At 42.7% G+C, this 19,648-nt stretch overlaps 1 protein-coding gene across 13 annotated transcripts in view; it reads right to left on the bottom strand.

The window, feature by feature from the left end:
* Positions 1 to 7,103: 7,103 nt before the first annotated feature.
* Positions 7,104 to 19,648, bottom strand: part of MAP7D2 (MAP7 domain containing 2) — a 100,679-nt gene continuing 88,134 nt past the window's right edge. For 12 of the 13 annotated variants that reach the window (XM_044936945.1, XM_044936943.1, XM_044936942.1 and 9 more), the window contains 5 exons: positions 17,522 to 17,578; positions 16,991 to 17,069; positions 12,900 to 13,086; positions 10,509 to 10,784; positions 7,104 to 8,779 (listed from right to left, as the gene is read on the bottom strand). In XM_044936945.1, coding sequence (XP_044792880.1) covers positions 10,535 to 10,784; positions 12,900 to 13,086; positions 16,991 to 17,069; positions 17,522 to 17,578 — 573 coding nt within the window. In that variant the 3' untranslated portion in view covers positions 7,104 to 8,779; positions 10,509 to 10,534. The remainder of the gene's footprint in view (positions 8,780 to 10,508; positions 10,785 to 12,899; positions 13,087 to 16,990; positions 17,070 to 17,521; positions 17,579 to 19,648) is intronic. The other variant, XM_044936948.1, reaches the window with a different exon arrangement.

Consider the following 19,648-nt stretch of genomic DNA (forward strand, 5'->3'; position numbering starts at 1 on the left):
AGTAGGACAAATCACTCTCTCATCCCTTGACAATGCTGTTGGCCCAGATTTTTCTCAGTTTTAGTCTACTCTGGTCCTTATAACCCAGGACTGACAGAACCAGGAAAGTTTTCTCTTTCCTTAACCATCTGGCTTTGGTTACGTTCCTTAACACTGTCAGTGAAATTGAATGTAGAATGCTCAGCTGGCCCTGATCCCTCCTCTTTTTCTTCCATTCCATGATATAGGCACTTTTTTGGTGGACACTGTCCTTTACCTTTACTTTTTAAAGGGCATCATCAACAGTAGAGCACAAACAGAAATGATTTATAACATTTGGAAGAAAATGATTTTAGACAGGCTTATGCTGCAGATTTCTTTTTGCTCATTCTAGTCACTGACTTTATGGCTGTTTTCCTACTGAGATAGAGGACAAATTCCTAAACAAGATTTGGTAGCTGCTACCAGCTCTCTGGTTCCATAAATTATTTCCTTTGTAATGCAATATGTGAAGCAGCTTGGCCCTGGCTCTGAAAGCAATACAATATGTGTGGTTTTCAAACAGTGTGTCAAAAGTCAGCAATTATTGTGAAAAAAAAATTTTTTTTATTGATGTGAACTACCTACATTGATGCAAGGCAAAAAGTAATGGTGAAGTTAGGTTTAAAACTTAATTTCAATGCAAAATAATTGTTTAAAAATTCATTACTCACCTTATTTATATCTTTACAGTTTTCCCTGAAGCTCTTCCCCCAAATACTTAAAAAAAATTTTTTTTGGCCACACCTCATGGCATGCAGGATCTTAGCTTCCCCGACCAGGGATTGAAACCATCCCCTCTGCAGTGGAAGGGCTGAGTCTTAACCCGTGGACCACCAAGGCAGCCTTTTTCCCCCAAACCCTTGATAAACTGAGTTCACCTATCTTTTCCTATCACAAGCAGGTCTGGTGTCCTGACACAACCCAGACACCAGTCATTAAGCTCTCAGAACTTTCATTTGCATGATCAATTTGCTTTGTTTAACTCTGTATTTGTTAGGCACCCCATAGCTGCTTCTTAAATAGCACCATGCCTAGCTGGCTCTGGTGGGGTTCTTCCAGGAACAGGCTCTGAGACCAGTTAGCACAGAGGAAGGGCTCAGGGAGTGCTGGGGGTGGGTGGGTAGGAAGGGGGAGTGAAGGAAGGAGGAGCCAGAATTTGGGCTGCAATACATTTTCAACAAAGGCCTCAGATGCTCCTCCCAGGGAGCTCCGAAGCTGGGACAGCCTTTCTGAGTTGTCCTACCTTAAGGCAAGGGTCTTCACAGGCCCAAATAATTCAGTCAGGATCCAGCCTCTCAGGCTGCCCAAGTGAGAGGATTTAATGTTGGTGAAGCAGCCTCCTTCCGTCAAGGGTAATTCTTGGAAAAGAACTCCACCAACAAGCCTCAGCAACTTACCTCCACCATCTGGAAGGAGACATCCAGAAGGACAAACACCTTGGTCCTAAAGGGGAGGTCCATCCAGATGGTGCACCACAACATCCACGACACTAGCATCCAATGTGACCTTCAAAGCCATTAGAGCCTCTGCTTAAACTTTCCCACAGGCTGCTGAGGGCTTAGTGTCCTCATTGTCAAAGTGTAAGTTCCCAAAGGTTACAAACGTAATTGTGATATAAATGTTCAGTGAGCATGTGTTACACCTGTGTTGTAAGGGTTCAGAATGAGCCGCCCCCAAACGTGCCACATTCTCATGAGGATTATTTTGAGACTCTGCATATTCAAGAGAAACTACTGCCCTCCTTTGATTATCTAGAAGAACTGAATTTTTTTTAAAACCAGAGAAGACTCACTAGCAGAAATAAATTTTATCTACGTGGCACCATCTACATGGCAGGACAAACATCCAATTACCAAACATCTGCTTTTCTTCTTATCGTCCTTCAGGTGACACCCTTGTCCTTGGAAGCCCCTGGCCCCTATTCCATTCCTCAGCTCAGACAGCAGAGACTTCATTTTACCTGTCTCCAAACCTCTTATAAACATGGGGTCTCTGACCCTCTCATGTATGTGGAGTTCCCATTGTATGAAATTAAAGTTGATTATCTCCTGTTAGTCTGTCTCAACGTTGATTTCTTAGATGAGCCAGAAGAACCAAAAAGGGTACGGTTAAGTTTTCTTCCCTCCTGACAGTGTTTAACTCATTAAGGAGCAGGATAATGAAACTTGATCAGGGAAGATACGGAACTGATTGTGACATGCCCTTGGATTTAAGTGTACACACAGTAACATACATATATTTAATGGACAAAGAATGCTGGATAAAACTGTAAAGTTAGATACAAAACTGCTTGGTGTCCTACAGGGACAAACAGGCGTAAGCTTTGGAATTAGCTTTTCTATGGGACAAAAGTCATTACAACTTCCTGGCTACAAGTGAGTAACTCCAGAGATGAGGTCCTAGTACACAGCACACAGGCAGTCATGCAAAGTCACATGCCCCAAGACTCAGCAGCCCCTTGGGCTGCCTTGTTGAAACCATACTCTTGCAGGACTCTGTAAGGGCGGTTATCTTTCAGCCTATTTCCACGTTCTGCATCATTTCTCACTAGCAGTGAACATTGAACAACTCATACCAGCCATTGGAGCTGTCACTGTACAGGGGTGGCCCCTGAGAAGTCTTCAGAAGGCCAGGTCTACTGTGCAGATGGAATTGCTTCTTCCCTCTCAGTGATGCAAGTAGGATCCCATTTGTTCTAAAACAACCAGGAAGACCAGCCACGGGGGCTGCATTCAACCCCAAAAGCTCTTCCAACATCTACAGTGCAGAACCTAGCACCTCCCTAGCTATCATCTCTATGGTGACAATGTTCTGGCTCTCAAAGATGAGCCTGCGCGCACTACTAGGAAAATGTGATTCAAAGACAAGTGCAGCCAACAGAGAGCTGTGGGCTGATTCGAAAAAGGAAGTTCCCTTAAGCAAAAGTTTAATTCCTTGGGGCTATATTCCTTACATTTTGCATCTCGCGAGATGGGGGAAGCCTGCCTTCATACTTTCTTGGAAGTCCAGAAGGCTGGCCACTTCAAATCTTTCCCCTAACATCAATCATCTCTCAGGGCCAACGGAAAGAATCAAACTTGGCATTTCCTAACTGTTGCACAGAAGCTTCTTGCTTATTTACCACAGAGCTAAAGGCAGGCTCACCATTCCATGTCTCCCATCAGCCTAAAGGGCCCATGCTGGGCATCTGATAGAAAGCCCATGTTTGGCATCTGATGCAATATTTATGCACAGAGAATGTGAAACAAAACAGCCAACATGAATTGACTTGCATAAACACAACCCTAATTTGGCCTGTTGGAAATTATGGGGAAAGGGGGAACGACTGGTTCAGGGAATATTATTTTCAAATCCCATGGTCTTGCTTCCAGGTACAATAGGAACTTGAACTGGTGATAAACTCTGCTACTGTGAGTAGACAGATGGATAAGTAACCCTTGAATAGCACACTCAGATGAAAAGGTTCTAGAATTAGATAGTGGTGATGGTTGTGTGACTGTGAAGAAATCAGACAGAGTTATATCCTTTAAAAGGAAGGTATTTTTATGGTATGTGAATGATATCACAATAGTTTTTTTAATAAAAAGAATGAGAACTATGACTCCCCATGGGGCTTCTGCCCCTTCTCCGCTATAAGCACCTGCTCTAGCAAAGCATTTCTGCTGCTCTCCGGGTCAGAGAGCCCGCCAACTCCCCTGGGGGCACCAAAGCAGGGGACTCAGGGTCAATCCCAGCTCTGCAAAGTTCCAGCTGTGTCCTTGGGAAAGTAACCCTCTCCTACCTACCTCACATCCTTGACAAGTCTTGGGACCACCTCTCATACAGCAGGGATATGCTGACTGTTCTGGTCCATTCCTGTAGGAGAAGCTTAAGCCACGGTGAATGGAGGCCACTGCTTCCCACCTCCTGAGATCATGGCATATCCCAAATTGGGGGAAGCATCAGTTTGGGTCTACGGAGGTTGGTACCAAGCCTGTCTCCATTTTCCCGACTTAAACCTTGAACCATAACTGACACCCACACCTTGGACCCCACTCCTGACCTGATCATTTCTTCACTTCTGGGTCCTTATCCCCACCCCATCAGAGATCCTAAACTTGATTGACCTTCAGGAGACACTAAGTCACATCCACCCACCCTGGTCCCATGATGCACTAAATTCTCATGTCTCTTGGGTGTGTTGCTGATTTCTATTTCAAATTCTATTTCTCTATTCAGTTCAGTTCAGTTCAGTCGCTCAGTCGCATCCGACTCTTAGCGACCCCATGAATCGCAGTACGCCAGGCCTCCCTGTCCATCACCAACTCCCGGAATTCACTCAGACTCATGTCCATCTAGTCAGTGATGCAGTCCAGCCATCTCATCCTCTGTTGTCCCCTTCTCCTCCTGCCCCCAATCCCTCCCAGCATCAGAGTCTTTTCCAATGAGTCAACTCTTCGAATGAGGTGGCCAAAGTACTAGAGTTTCAGCTTTAGCATCATTCCTTGCAAAGAACACCCAGGGCTGATCTCCTTTAGAATGGACTGGTTGGATCTCCTTGCAGTCCAAGGGACTCTCAGGAGTCTTCTCCAACACCAGAGTTCAAAAGCATCAATTCTACAGCACTCAGCTTTCTTCATAGTCCAACTCTCACATCCATACATGACGACTGGAAAAAAAATAGCCTTGACTAGATGGACCTTTGTTGGCAAAGTAATGTCTCTGCTTTTCAATATGCTATCTAGGTTGGTCATAACTTTTCTTCCAAGGCATAAGTGTCTTTTAATTTCATGGCTGCAATCACCATCTGCAGTGATTTTGGAGCCCCCCAAAATAAAGTCTGACACTGTTTCTACTGTTTCCCCATCTATTTCCCATGAAATGATGGGACCAGATGCCATGATCTTCGTTTTCTGAATGTTGAGCTTTAAGCCAACTTTTTCACTCTCCTCTTTCACTTTCATCAAGAGGCTTTTGAGTTCCTCTTCACTTTCTGCCATAAGGGTGGTGTCATCTGCATATCTGAGGTTATTGATATTTCTCTATTAGATTATACTATTCTAGTTATGAAGTTTTACCATATATTTTACTGTCTATTGTGGGGGGGGGGAGTCTCTGTTTTAAAGACTTATTTTATAAATTTCTTAGCTTTGTGTTCATTTTCTTACATGAAATGTACAAATTATATTTTCATTTTCTAAGATCCCACATGGCTTATGGGATCTTAGTTTCCTGACCAGGGATTGAACTCAAGCTCTTGACAGAGAAGGCACTGAGTCTAATCACTGGACTTTCAGGGGTTCCCTGTGCCACTATATTTTAAGTTGCAAAACGGAAATCTCATGGAGTAGAACTTCATTTAATTTACACGAATGTGAGGGTGAGTCACCTATTTGTCTTTATCAGGTATGTAGGCTTTCCCTTTCAGGAACATGGCATGTCTTTCTATTTGCATCTATTCTAATGTTCTCTGGCCAAGTTTTAGACAAAGTTTGTTCTTTCTAGAAATTTTATAAGCTTTGTTAGGATTATTTTCCTGTCTGTTTTTAGTGTATAAGAAAACAATCAATTTTCTTCTCTTAGTGGTCAGCTCCCCGTGCAACTATCCTGAGTTTCCTAGTTATTTCATTTGGGCTCCCCGCAAAAAGACTACCTGTAAAGGCTTCTCTTTTCTAATGTTCTTAAGAGCTCTTGCTCCATTTTCTTACATAACTGTGCTTCCTGAATAACACTAAAGAGTGGGGATGGATGTCACTCAGCGTTGTGCCCCAATGTAATGGGTATAACTCTACTGCTGGAAGTTGCTTCAGTCGTATCCGACTCTGTGCGACTCCATAGACAGCAGCCCATCAGGCTCCACTGTCCCTGGTATTCTCCAGGCAAGAACACTGGAGTGGGTTGCCATTTCCTTCTCCAATGCATGAAAGTGAAAAGTGAAAGTGAAGTCCCTCAGTCGTATCGACTCTTCACGACCCCATGGACTGCAGCCTACCAGGCTCCTCCGTCCATGGGATTTTCCAGACAAGAGTACTGGAGTCGGGGTATAACTCTAGAAACAAGTTATTTCTTTACATTTCCTTTCCAAATTAAAAAAAAAAATTATGAAAGCCTTTGACTAAGAGAAAACCTGTAGTTACTAAGAAAGATTTAGAATGTCACAAAACAGAAATTGCTCTTAGGAATGACTAGCCACCACTACAACCCTCTGGGGTCAGACCTCATGATGACAGAAGCTACTTTATAATGCCACAGGCTAAGGCCAGCACATGGAAAAAAAATAGGATGTCCACTCCTGTACCCTCACTAGAGGCTCTGTCATCAGAACTAAGGAGAGTTTCACTGACTGAGCCCTCAGCTTCAGAGATGGCAGCCCAGAAGTTACCACAAAGATCCAACATCCCTATTTCAGTCCTGGCCCTTCGGCTCCTGGTCTTGGTTGGAACTGCCTTCCAGGATGTAAACAAGTCATGATTTAGATGCAAAAAAGTTGGTGTGGGTTTCAGCTTACTGGAAAAAAGGGGTCATCATTTCCATTATAATTTTGTTTAAATGCCAGATTGCTCTGTGGAATGTTTTTGGAGATTACACTAAGGTTAACTGCATCTTAGCCATCTAGAAATCCCTCACATCACTGGTATGAAAGTAGAGCAACTTTACTGTACTTACAAGTTCCTCATGTCTTGGCACAGCTCATCACTGAAGCTTATTTCCACAGTTGGCTTCAGTTGGAACTGGTAATAGAGGATTCATGAGTTAGACAGGGAAAGGACACCCACACAGGATTTAAAATTTTTTTCCAATAAGTTTTTTAGAAACCTAGTATCTGGTTTGGTTTCAGCACACTTTTTTTCTTTTCTTTTTTTTTTATTTGAAAAGGGCTTTATTTCTCTTTTATTCTCAAAAGATATTTTCTCTACACAAAGAATTCTTTGATGACAGCCCCCCACACTCACCACCACTACCTCAGACTTGAACTTTATCCCTCCTTGTCTTCTGTTTTGCATAGTTTCTGAGAAGCATTCTACTTTCAGTTCTACTTCTGTATGTGATGTAACTTTTTTTTCATTGAGCCTACAGAACAAACAAAGCACTACACACCATCAGACTCTTTAATGAAAATGTATTTCACAGTAAACACAATGTACACGTCATGCAAATGAGGCATCACCATGATCACAATGGTGCTGTGAGGTACACCAGACTGCAAGAAAACAGACATTTAGCAAAACAGGGCTGTAAAAAAGATGGTGAGACAGTTTTTGAAAGTCAGATCATGCTACCATTTTCTGTGTGCTTGTCATAAAAGGGATTTTCCCCAGATAGTCATCAAGATCCATGGCACTGTATTATTGGAGGCATGTATTTTATTTAGTATATACACCATACACAAACATACACAGTTTCCATAACTAATAGTCTTACACTGTAGCTGGTTTTAAGAGCACATGAACAAGATTACTACTGAGACTTCTTTGTACATTCTGGTTGCAAACTTCAGTCAGAATTATGGATCTTTCCAAACTCTTTATTGTACAAGATAAAAAAAAGTTTTCAAAGAAGAAAAGGTTACTTTAATCTGAAAGTCACATTTCACCACAAGAAATGAAGAAAACATACTGCTGCTGCTGCTGCTGCTGCTAAGTCGCTTCAGTCGTGTCCGACTCTGTGTGACCCCATAGACGGCAGCCCACCAGGCTCCTCTGTCCCTGGGATTCTCCAGGCAAGAATACTAGAGTGGGTTGCTATTTCATTCTCCAATAGAAAACATACTATTATATGGCAAAAAAACGTGTGGAATATACATACATTCTACCGTCATTTTCCCCCGTCCAGATGTTTTTATGTTCAAGTCTATTATAGTGCCATTTTGGAGCCAGTTCAGGGCCCCTTGTCTCAGAGCACAATGCTTTTCATTTGTGCCTGCTTTTATTAGAGTTGAACAAACAAACAAAAGGCCCAAGAGCCAAGAAGAAACAGCAACATGAAAAGCAACCACCTGTGCAGGAGATGCACAAATTATTCAATCCAGAAGCCACCCGAAGGTTTGGAGTGACTATAGCTTGGAGGATTTAAAGGTGCAACATGAAAAGGCCCTTGCAAGATTCAGGTGCCCAAGTCTGGAGGAATATGCCTAAGAGAGCAGACAGTCTTCCATGCTGTTCAATGGCTTCCTTAACTCAGCCAGACTCACTCTGCTGGCCGCCCAAGGAGCAATGAGAAGCAACACATTTTGCACGCGGCTAAGCTTAATAATATTAAATGCGGCTTCTTGATAGAAACTTCCAGCAAAGAACCTCAGAGATGAGGGAAACCCTCCAGAATTTGTTCTCCTTCTAAACAGAGCCAGGGAGATATGCAGCCCAGGTTCAGTATATGTTTAAATAGAGTCTGGGTAAATGTCTAGAATATTTAGAAAAGACATCTAAATGTTTATATGCTCCAAGTTTGGGGATAAGAATGGTTATAAGGTGACTTTTCAAGTCAAAATCACACGGGTTATTCAGAAGATCACTATGATAATAGAGGAGTACAGGAAGCGCTTTATCAGCAGCTAAAGCTCATAAATAGAACCATAACATAGAACTCTGCTAAAGCCCGAAAAGGCCACTGTCTCAAGCTTCTACTGAGAGTGGCCAGCGTTTGACATACTAACTAGGAATGCAGTTACATTTCAATTTAGTAGTTTAGAATTCAGCAGTTAAAGACGACTGAAGTTTCTTCAGAGGGCCGGCAGCTCAGATTTGACTACCAGCAGCTTCACGGCTTCTCCAAACACCACCTGTGTCAATTCAAAACCAAAACCAGGTGAAACCAATGTAGAGACAATCGTTTACAGTTTGTAGCATCTATTCTGTGTCACTAAAATGGTCATGCAGTGTGGGACTTTCTACCTTCTTAGTAACTACATTTCCTTGGCTTACAGTACCTCTCAATGGAAGTGCTGCAGCATTTTGTGTAGGACTATTCTTTGGGGTGGGGGGGATCAAATTTTCTTCATGTGGGACTATCCTAAAACCTGCAGGATGATTAATGTCACAAGTTTTGCTTTCCAAATGTCAGTGCTGCCTCCAGCCATTGTGACAATAACCCGCTCCAACACATTTCCAGTGGGGGTGGTGCCAGCTCTGGCTGAGAAGAATTTGCTAACTAGACTATATGACAAATGAAAATATACAAGGAATGTAAATAAATTATTTAGCCAAGATTTTTTTTTTGGACAGGGATTTTGGACTTTTTTTAGTTAGAGAGGTAGAAAATAGATTTGAGGAGCCATGAACACTCTTCTAGGTTTTGTGGATTTTCTGGTCCTTATTTGATACTGAGGTAGGTGAACCAAAGGGTGCAATGTATGCTAACAACAAAAGAAACCTCTCACTAAATATTAATCCATGTAACTGTCAGGGAAATAGAACACTCAGGTGAATTTTTTAAGTGTCCAAAAAGTAGCTACTCTTCCAACCAGGGATATGGTTTATTTTAAAAACTACCTGTCACGCATTCCCTCTCATATGTGAAAAGGACCACAACTGCTTCCCCAAGAGCCAAGAGAAGAATCAAACTCTAAAATGTACCGTCTACAGCCAGTAGCTGAGGTCATGTAGAAATAAGCATTTGAGACATGGTGACCTCAGCCACATGACCTCCCCAACTTGTTTCCTTGTTTGAGAAACAGAAAGGTTGGACTAAATCACATCAGTTATCAAAATACTGTTATAGGAGTGGAATATCATAAAACAAGGTGACTGACAGGATGTTGAGAACAGAAAATTTTTGTAACAGTCTACAATGGGAGGAGCAATTAGTTATGAAAGGATCTGATGATAGATTCTGTTTTCATCATTCAAAACTAAGCCCCAAAATCTGAAGTAAAGCCAACAGGAGGTGATTATAACTACACACAAATTCAGAGTGTTTATAACCCATAAATTTAACTTACTCAAAGAAGAAGCTTCTAGAAACACTTTGGGAAGAAAAAAGGGCCAAAGGAAGGGAACAAAAGCTTCAGGGCACAAACTTCAGTTCTTCCCCCCTTGCCTCAGGTATGATCCAAGAACAGATGTTTGCTTTGAAAGAATCCAGAAGAAGTCAACAGAACAGCAAATCACTTGGCCCAACAACTCACCAATGTATATGAGTGATTCTAGATAGAATGTAGGATATCACTGAATAAAACTAGCGGGGGGGGGGGGAAGGGGAATTCTCTTGCCTCTAAAAAGTTGCTACTTGAGACAGATGGCTGGTCAAACTTTTAGCCAGTGCTTCTACACACACTGCCCCAAACAGCAGGGGTGAGCACAAGGGGTGTGGTGCTGAAGGCTCTTGTCTAAAGGATTCATTTGAAATCTGTCTCAATTCTTGTGTGTGCTGCAGTATATACCATGAATTCACATTTATATTTGTGCTTTTTAAATAAAATTGACCATCCAGGAGGCTGAGTGATGTTTATCTTATCTTAACAAACCCAGGTTGAAGAGTTACAGATTTAGACTGTCATCAAAAGACTGTACCTTTAATTAAAGAGATGTTGTATTTGTCAACAGAAGGTGTTCAGAGTATTTTCTTGACCAGGACTGTTAAATCCTTCGATCAGGTTTTTGTTACAGTCATCCAGGCTGAGATTTTCACTGGATCTCTTGGGGAAAATGGGGGGGCCAGTGAAATCTAAGAGATCTTGAAGTGCTCGGGCATTACCAGTTCCATTTTGGTCCAGAGATACCCCAGGAATCATTTCACTCACTGGTGAAAATTCTGGGATAGAGATAAGCTCTTCTTTTGAAACAGGACTGGAGGGCGGAGGGAGAGAGGGAAGGAGAGAGAGATGGAGAGATAGAGAGACAGACAGACACAACTATTAATTCTACTTGTCATATTTTGTTATACTACTCTTCTTTCCTAGAGAAGATGGATTTAGAGCCAGAGTTTGTGTGTAACACATTATAAAAGATACAGGTTAGTTCAAGTCTGAGACACTGACAGAAATGAGGCCCCCATGAATGAGAACAGGGAAGTGGATTTGAGACAGGAGAGCAGGGGCAGCGCACAACCTTTAAAAGAATGACATAACCCTTGAGGATACGACAAAAACTAGTTAGAACCGATTAGGCCCGAGATGGTGGAAGACTGGACATCCACTAGACCTTGGGCCTCATTATATGCTCACTGTAATACATTAGTATACGATAAATGACACACGCGAAGATGCCATGACAGTTTAGAGAAGTTCCACTGTGTGTCAACCATAGGGCCTAGCTCAGATGAGCAGTGGGCTGGGATGTGAAGTCCCCTCACCAGGGGTCTCTGAACAGCCAGAGTAGGGCTGCTGTCAGGTTTGTCTGTTGTTTTTTTTTTTTCCTCCTCCATAAGAGCCTGGAGAAGAATCTAGAAAAACTAGCTGAACTGCAGAAGCTCAGATGATCTGTCTCCCTCACACTGAACATAGTTAAAGCGAAGCAGCTGACCTAGCACCACTTCCGGTGGCTGGAGCCTGGGCAAACTGTTTCATTACTGGGAACGTCTGCCCCATTTCCACTGTGACCACCTCCATTCCCAGGATTTTATCAGCTGCTCAGAGCATGGGGAGGACAGAATGGTGCCATAAGCTTGGGCGCTGCCCCCAGGAGTCACCCTTCTCCAAATGCAGAGGCAGCCACAGTAAGAATGCAGCATACAAACAAAGCTCCTTCATTTCCTTTAACCTTGGCCAGTGCCAGGTCTCATCCAGTTCCCTCACCCAGAGGCAGAAAAAATACGCACAACTGCCTCAACGTGGCATGGGGTGGGTGGGTGGGTAGGTACTGCGTTATCCTTTATGATGCCTCAGCAGTTCCCACCTACTGGAGGGGACAGAGTGGCACCAATCAGGGGAAGTCTGCCAGGACAGTGGCGGGTGGTGGCAAGGGCTGAGGAGGTCCTGTTATCAGACTGCTCAGGACTCGCTCTACTGGGGACAGGGTGGCTGGACTCCGTGTTTTCACATTATGTGGCTTAAGGCCAGCTGCAATATTTACAATCAGTGTGCCCTGGGAAAGGCCCTGCTTCCCAACCCCTCACCCTAGGCCGAGGCTGGGAATTCACAGGAAGGAGAGAAGGGTAAGCTGCAGCAGGCTGGAGCTCTGGCAGAGCTTGTGCAAAATCCTGGCATTCCCTCCTGAACACAGAGAAGACCCCCACTCATCTCTGCCCCAAGCCCAGGCTGACTAAGCATTACTTTTGTCGGGGAATAATTTGCCAGGTGATGTTATCCAAAACACACCAGTTAAGAATTCCTTAAGTTGTTAGGATCTGAAAGCAAATTAGTTCCTTATCAAGTCTCCAATGACAAGTCTATTTAAACATGAGACACTGGACACAGTGGGTGGGCCCTTTTGGTGCCCTACCCAGATCCTCTTTACCTGCGGTTGTGCCCATCCTCCAGCTGCTATGGACTCACAGCTGACATGCTTCCTCTGGATGACTGCCTTGGCTGATGGAAGCGTCCCCACCCCAGATTCTCCACAGTCAACAGCTGATGAACACAGTGCCGTGAAGGCCCCGTCTTTATCACAGTCAGAGCCCTCTCTGGTGGAAGACCATCCTGCAGAGCTCCATGAGACCAGCTGAGACCACATCCTTGCTGAGTGACTTCCCCTGCCCAATCCTGCTTCCCTCCCACTCCCTTCTCCTGAGAGCTCTCCTCCACTAAAATCCATGCCCCAGAATCCCTGTTCCAGGTTCTGCTTCTAGGGAACTCAACCCAAAATACAGATATTACTTACACCATGGTTAGTTTTCCTGAATAGCAACTGCACCTATTTTAGGTGTGTACAAAGATTTGGGGGTGGAAAAGATGAAATCAGCTAAGGGATGGTGGAGGTATCTGGGGAAGAGATGAGGCTCAAATTCAAAAGCAATGTACTTACCTCATATCCATAGACTGAACTTCCTCGGTTGAATCATCTAGACTGTTTGATTTCCCATCAAGGGTGTCCAGATGAACAAGTCCCTCAACTGGTTTAAGTTCATCAGTGAAAACATCTTGAGGGAAAGTTTCTGGGGCAGCATGTTCCAAAACATTTACTTCTTGGCAGGTGTTCAATACACTGATTTCTGATAGAGAACACAAAGTCATTCCATCAATCATAAAATATACCAATGAAATAATATGGGGAATATCTATGTAGGCAATTAATCCTCTGCTTTACCAATGACGCAACATCTTTTGTAAAAAGAACCCCAGGCAGTCACTTTCATACCAGGAAGAGAAGACAAATGACATCATCTGTGTTTGTGCAGGGCTCATGGCCCACTCTCCCCACTCCATGCATCACAGCTCTGTTGTGGTGAAGGGGCTTGCATAACTCAATGAAACCATGAGCTATGCCATGTAGGGCCACCCAAGAAGGACAGGTCATAGTGGGGAGTTCTGACAAAACGTGGTCCACTGAAGGAGGAAATGGCAACTCACTCCACTATTCTGCCTTGAGAACCACATGGACAGTATAAAAAGGCAAAAAGATATGACACCAGAAGATGAGTCCCCCAGGTCAGAAGGTGTCCAATATGCTACTGGGGAAAAGTGGAGGGCAATTACTAACAGCTCCAGAAAGAATGGAGCAACTGGGCCAAAGCAGGAACAATGCTCAGTTGTGGATGTGTCTGGTGGTGCAAGTTAAGTCCGATGCTTTAAAGAACAATATTGCATAGGAACCTGGAATGTTAGGTCCATGAATCAAGGTAAATTGGATGTGCTCAAGCAGGAGATGGCAAGGCTGAACATCAACATCTTAGGAATCAGGGAACTAAATGGACGGGAATGGCAAATTTAATTCATTATATTTACAACTGTGGGCAAGAATACCAAATGAAAGAGTCAACAATGCAGTCCTAAATGCAGTACTTGGGTGCAATCTCAAAAATGACAGAATAAGCTAGTTTCGTTTCCATGGCAAACGATTCAACATCACAGTAATCCGAGTTTATGCTCCAATCACTGGTGCTGAACAACTTTAAGTTGACCAGTTCTATGAAGATCTACAATACATTCCAGAACTAACACCAAAAAAAATATTTCCTTTTCATTGTAGGGGATGGGGAGGCAAAAGTAGGAAGTCAAGAGATACCCAGAATAACAGATAAGTTTGGTCTTAGAGAGTACAAAATGAAGCAGGGCAAAAGCTAACAGAGTTTTGTCATGAGAACACACTGGTCATAGCAAACACACTCTTCCAACAACCCAACTCTATACACATGGACATCTCCAGATGTCAATACCAAAATTGGATTGACTATATTCTTTGCAGATGCTGAAGATGGAGAAGCTCTATACAAGCAGCAAAAACAAGACCTGGAGTTGACTGTGGCTCAGATCATGGGCTCCTTATTATAAAATTCAGGTTCAAAGTGAAGAAAGTAGGGGAAACCACTAGGCCATTTAGGTATTTGACCTAAGTCAAATCCCTTATGATTACACAGAGGAGGTGACAAATAGATTCAAAGGATTAGATCTGGTAGACAGAGTGCCTGAAGAACTATGGATAGAGGTTCATAATGTTGTATAGGAGGTGGTGACCAAAACCATCCCCCCAAAAAAGTAATACAAGAAAGGTCAACTGGTTGTCTGAGGAGGCTTTACAAATAGCTGAGGAAAGAAGAGAAGGAAAGGCAAGGGAGAAAAGGAAAGATACACCTAAATGAATGCAGAGTTTCAGGGAATAGCAAGGAGACATAAGAAGGTCTTCTTAAATGAGCAATACAAAGAAGGAGAGGAAAACAACAGAATGGGAGAAACTAGAGATATCTTTAAGAAAACTGGAGATATCAAGGGAACATTTCATGCAAGGATGTGCATGATAAAGGGCAGAAACAGTAAGGACCTAACAGAAGCAGAAGAGATTCAGAAGTGGCAAGAATAGACAGAAGAATAGACAGACTACGTAAGAAAGATCTTAATGACCCAGATAACCACGACAGTGCAGTCACTCATCTAGAGCCGGACATCCTGGAGTGTAAAGTCAAGTGGGACTTAGGAAACATTACTACGAACAAAGCTAGTGGAGGTGATGTAATTTCAATGAGCTATTTCAAATCCTAAAAGATGATGCTGTTAAAGTGCTGCACTCAATATGTCAGCAAATTTGGAAAACTCAGCAGTGGCCACAAGACTGGAAAAGGGGAGTTTTCATTCCTCAAAGAAGGGCAATGCTAAAGAATGTTCAAACTACTATACAATTGCACTTGTTTCACATGCTCGGAAGATTATGCTCAAAATCCTTCAAATTAGGCTTCAGCAGTACGTGAACTGAGAACTTCCAGATGTACAAGCTGGGTTTTGAAGAGGCAGAGGAACCAAAGATCAAAATGCCAACATTCATTCGATCATGGAAAAGGCAAGGGAGTGCCAGAACAACATCTACTTCTGCTTCACTGACTATGCTAAAGCCTTTGACTATGTGGATCACAACCAACTGTGGAAAATTCTTCAAGAGATGGGAATATCAGACCACTTCACCTGTCTCCTGAGAAACCTGTATGGAGGTCAAGAAGCAACAGTTAGAACCCGACATGGAACAACAGATTGGTTGAAAATTGGGAAAGCAGTAGGACAAGGCTGTATACTGTCACCCTGCTTATTTAACTTATAATGCAGAGTACATAATGTGAAATGCTGGGCTAGATAAATCACAAGTTGGAATCAAGATTGCTGGGAAAAAATACAACAACCTCAGATATGCAGATAATGCCACTTTAATGGGAGAAAGTGAAGAGGAACCAAAGAGCTTCTTGGTGAGGATCAAAGAGGAGGGTGAAAAAGCTGGCTTGAAACATTAAAAAAAAAAAAAAAACTGAGGTCATGGCATCAGGTCCCATTACTTCATGGAAAACAGAAGGGGAAAAGTGGAAGCAGTGACGGATTTTATTTTCTTGGGCTCTAAAACCACTGTGGATGCTGAATGCAGCCATGAAATTAAAAGATCCTTGCTTGTTGGAAAGAAAGCTATGACAAACCTAGACAGCATGTTAAAAGGAAGAGACATCACTTTGCCAACAAAGGTCTGTCTAGTCAAAGCTATGGTTTTTCCAGTAGTCATGGATGGAAGTGAGAGTTGGACCCTAAAAACGGCTGAGCACCAAAGATTTGATGCTTTTGAATTGTGAAGCTAGAGAAGACTCTTGAGAGTTCCTTGGAGTGTAAAACCTGTCAATCCTAAAGGAAATCATCCCTGAATATTCATTGGAAGGACTGATGCTGAAGCTGAATCTCCAATACTTTGGCCACCTGATGTGAAGAGCTGACTCACTGGAAAGGACCCTGATGATGGGAAAGATTGAAGGCAAAAGGAGAAGAGGGTGGCAGAAGATGAAATGATTAGACAACATCACTGACTCAATGGGCATGAATTTGAGCAAACTCCAGGAGATAGTGGAAGACAGAGGAGTTTGGCCTGTTACAGTCCGTGGGGTTGCAACATCGGACACAACTTAGTGACTGAACAACAACATGACTCACCCAAGAAACTTGATGTCATATCCTGTACAGGTCCCCAGGCTCTTGAGCCACAAGGCAAAAGAGAAATGTGAAGAGTGACTTTGAGATGGATATATGTTTTCTGACTCTGGCTGCCATGAAACCTGAGGAGCTTTAAGAATCCATGACAGAAAAGAGCTGGACTATCCAGAAGTCCCGAAGGCAGGAGAAACTGCTGTAGAACAAGAGAGTCAGTTCTTAACAGAACGTGACCAGCAATTAAGCCCTCTGGAAAGCAGCCTAGCCAGCAGATGGCCCGGCTCTGGTGCTGGGGTTATTAGAGTAACTGAGGGACCTACTGGTTTTCAAGTGGACCTGTAGAGATGGAAACTCCCCGGGAGGGAGGGGGGTGGTGATGGGGAAAAGTACATGGGCTTTGTGCAGTGATAACACTCTTCAGACTGATAGGTGCCAGTTCTCTACAGGGAACACCATGAGCCCTCACTTTCTGAAATGAAGAACCTGAGAATCAGATCTCACACTCACCTATTTTGTTAGGGACCACGGGTTCTGTCTTATTTTCCACACAGAAAGCAGACTGAAGCTCCACTTTTGGGTCTTCTTTCTGAAAACAAACAGAGGGAAGGTAGGCTTTATGTACCAAGACAAGTGCTTTTGAAAAGCATCAGGGGATATTTGGAACCATGCTGAGCCATCTGTCCATTCCATGGTAATTCTTTGAATTTTCTGAGTGTACTATAAATCATCTGTGTTTCCCATAGTAATATGCCACCATTCTCTTTTTTTAATCTGTGGACTACAGTGCTTCTCCCTGCATCCCTACCTCCACTTCTCTGAGGAAATTTTTATTACCACCCCACCCCGGAAACTCCTCTCTTAGACTCCTCTTTCCTTTTAGACACCAACAGTCTTCTTAATCTAGCCAGGAACAAAGCAGGAAGAACCCATTTTTTTTCCTGGCTAATGCTCTCTGAGCCCTACAACATCACTGAATATATTCTACCATTATGTTCTTCTCAGTACATGAATTTTGAAAATGGCACTCTGAATGCCTACCTTCACTTCCAAAGACACATCACTCTTTCTTGTTCTCTTCATAATTTCATCTATTCTCTGGAAACCAAAAAGAAACAGGTAAGAGGACTACACCAAAAAAGATGTCCTTTTCATCAGAGGGGACTGGAATGCAAAAGTAGGAAGTCAAGAAATACCTGGAATAACAAAAATGTTTGGCTTTGTAATACAAAATGAAGCATGGCAAAGGCTAACAGAGTTTTGCCAAGAGAATGCATTCGTCATAGCAAACACCCTCTTCCAACAACACAAAAGACGACTCTACACAGGGACATCACCAGATAGTCAATACCAAAATCAAAATGATTATATTCTTTGCACTGAAGATGGAGAAGCTCTATACAGTTACCAAAAAGAAGACTGGGAGCTGACTGTGGCTCAGATCATGAACTCCTTATTATAAAATTCAGACTTAAATTGAAGAAAGTAGGGAAAACCACTAGGCCCTTCTGGTACAACCTAAATCAAATCCCTTATGATTATACAGTGGAAGTGACAAATAGATACAAGGGATTAGATCTGATAGAGTGTATGGAGAACTATGGACAGAGGTTCATGACATTGTACAGGAGGCAGTGATCAAGACCATCCTCAAGAAAAAGAAATGCAAAATGGCAAAATAGTTGTCTGAGGAGGCCTTACATATAGCTGAGAAAAGAAGAGAAGGGAAAGGCAAAGGAGAAAAGGAAAGATAAACCCACCTGAATGCAGAGTTCCAAAGAATAGCAAGGAGAGATAAGAAAGCCTTCCTTAGTGACCAATGCAAAGAAATAGAGGAAAACAATAGAATGGGAAAGACTAGAGATCTCTTCAAGAAAATTAGAGATACCAAGGGAACATTTCATGCAAAGATGGGCACAATAAAGGACAGAAATGGTATGGATGTAACAGAAGCAGAAGATATTAAGAAGAGGCGGCAAGAATACACAGAAGAACTATACAAAAAAGATCTTAATGACCCAGATAACCATGATGGTATGATTACTCACCTAGCGCCAGACATCCTGGAATGCAAAGTCAAGTGGGCTTTAGGAAGCATCACTATGAACAAAGCTAGTGGAGGTGATGGAATTTCAGCTGAGCTATTTCAAATCCTAAAAGATGATGGTATGAATGTGCAGCACTCACTATGCCAGCAAATTTGGAAAACTCAGCAGTGGCCACAGGACTGGAATACTCATTCAGTGGCCACTAAACGAAAAAGGTCAGTTTTCATTCCAATCCCAAAGAAGGGCAATGCCAAAGAATGTTCAAACTACTGCACAAATGCACTCATTTCACATGCTAGCAAAGTAATGCTCAAAATTCTCCAAGCTAGGCTTCAAGAGTATGTGAACTGAGAACTTCCATACGTTCAAGCTGGATTTAGAAAAGGCAGAGGAACCAGAGACAAAATTGCCAACATCCGTTGGATCATAGAAAAAAACAAGAGAATTCCAGAAAAACATCTACTTATGCTTTATTGATTATGCCAAAGTCTTTGACTGTGTGGATCACAACAAACTGTGGAAAATTCTTAAAGAGATGCGAATACCAGATCACCTTACCTTCCTCCTGTGAAACCTGTATGCAGGTTAAGAACCAACAGTCAGAACCGGACATGGAACAAAACCAGCTGGTTCAAAATTGGGAACGGAGTACCTCAAGGCTGTATATTGTCACCCCGCTTATTTAACTTATGTGCAGAGTACATCATGAGAAATGCCAGGCTGGATAAAGCACAAGCTGGAATCAAGATTGCTGACAGAAATGTCAATAACCTCAGATATGCAGACGATAACACCGTTATGGCAGAAAGTGAAGAGGAACTGAAGAGCCTCTTGATGAAAGTGAGAGGATAGTGAAAAAGCTGGCTGAAAACTCAACATTCAAAAAACTAAGATCATGGCATCAGATCCCACCACTTCATGGCAAATAGATGGGAAACAATGGAAACAGTGACAGACTTTATTTTCTTGGGCACCAAAATCACTGTGGACAGTGACTGCAGCCATGAAATTAAGAGATACTTGCTCCTTGGAAGGAAAACTATGACAAACCTAGACAGTGTATTAAAAAGCAGAGACATAACTTTGTTTAAAGGTCCATATAGTCAAAGCTATGGTTTTT

This window comes from Bubalus bubalis, chromosome X, assembly GCF_019923935.1.
Source record: "Bubalus bubalis isolate 160015118507 breed Murrah chromosome X, NDDB_SH_1, whole genome shotgun sequence".
NCBI classification, from domain to species: domain Eukaryota; kingdom Metazoa; phylum Chordata; class Mammalia; order Artiodactyla; family Bovidae; genus Bubalus; species Bubalus bubalis.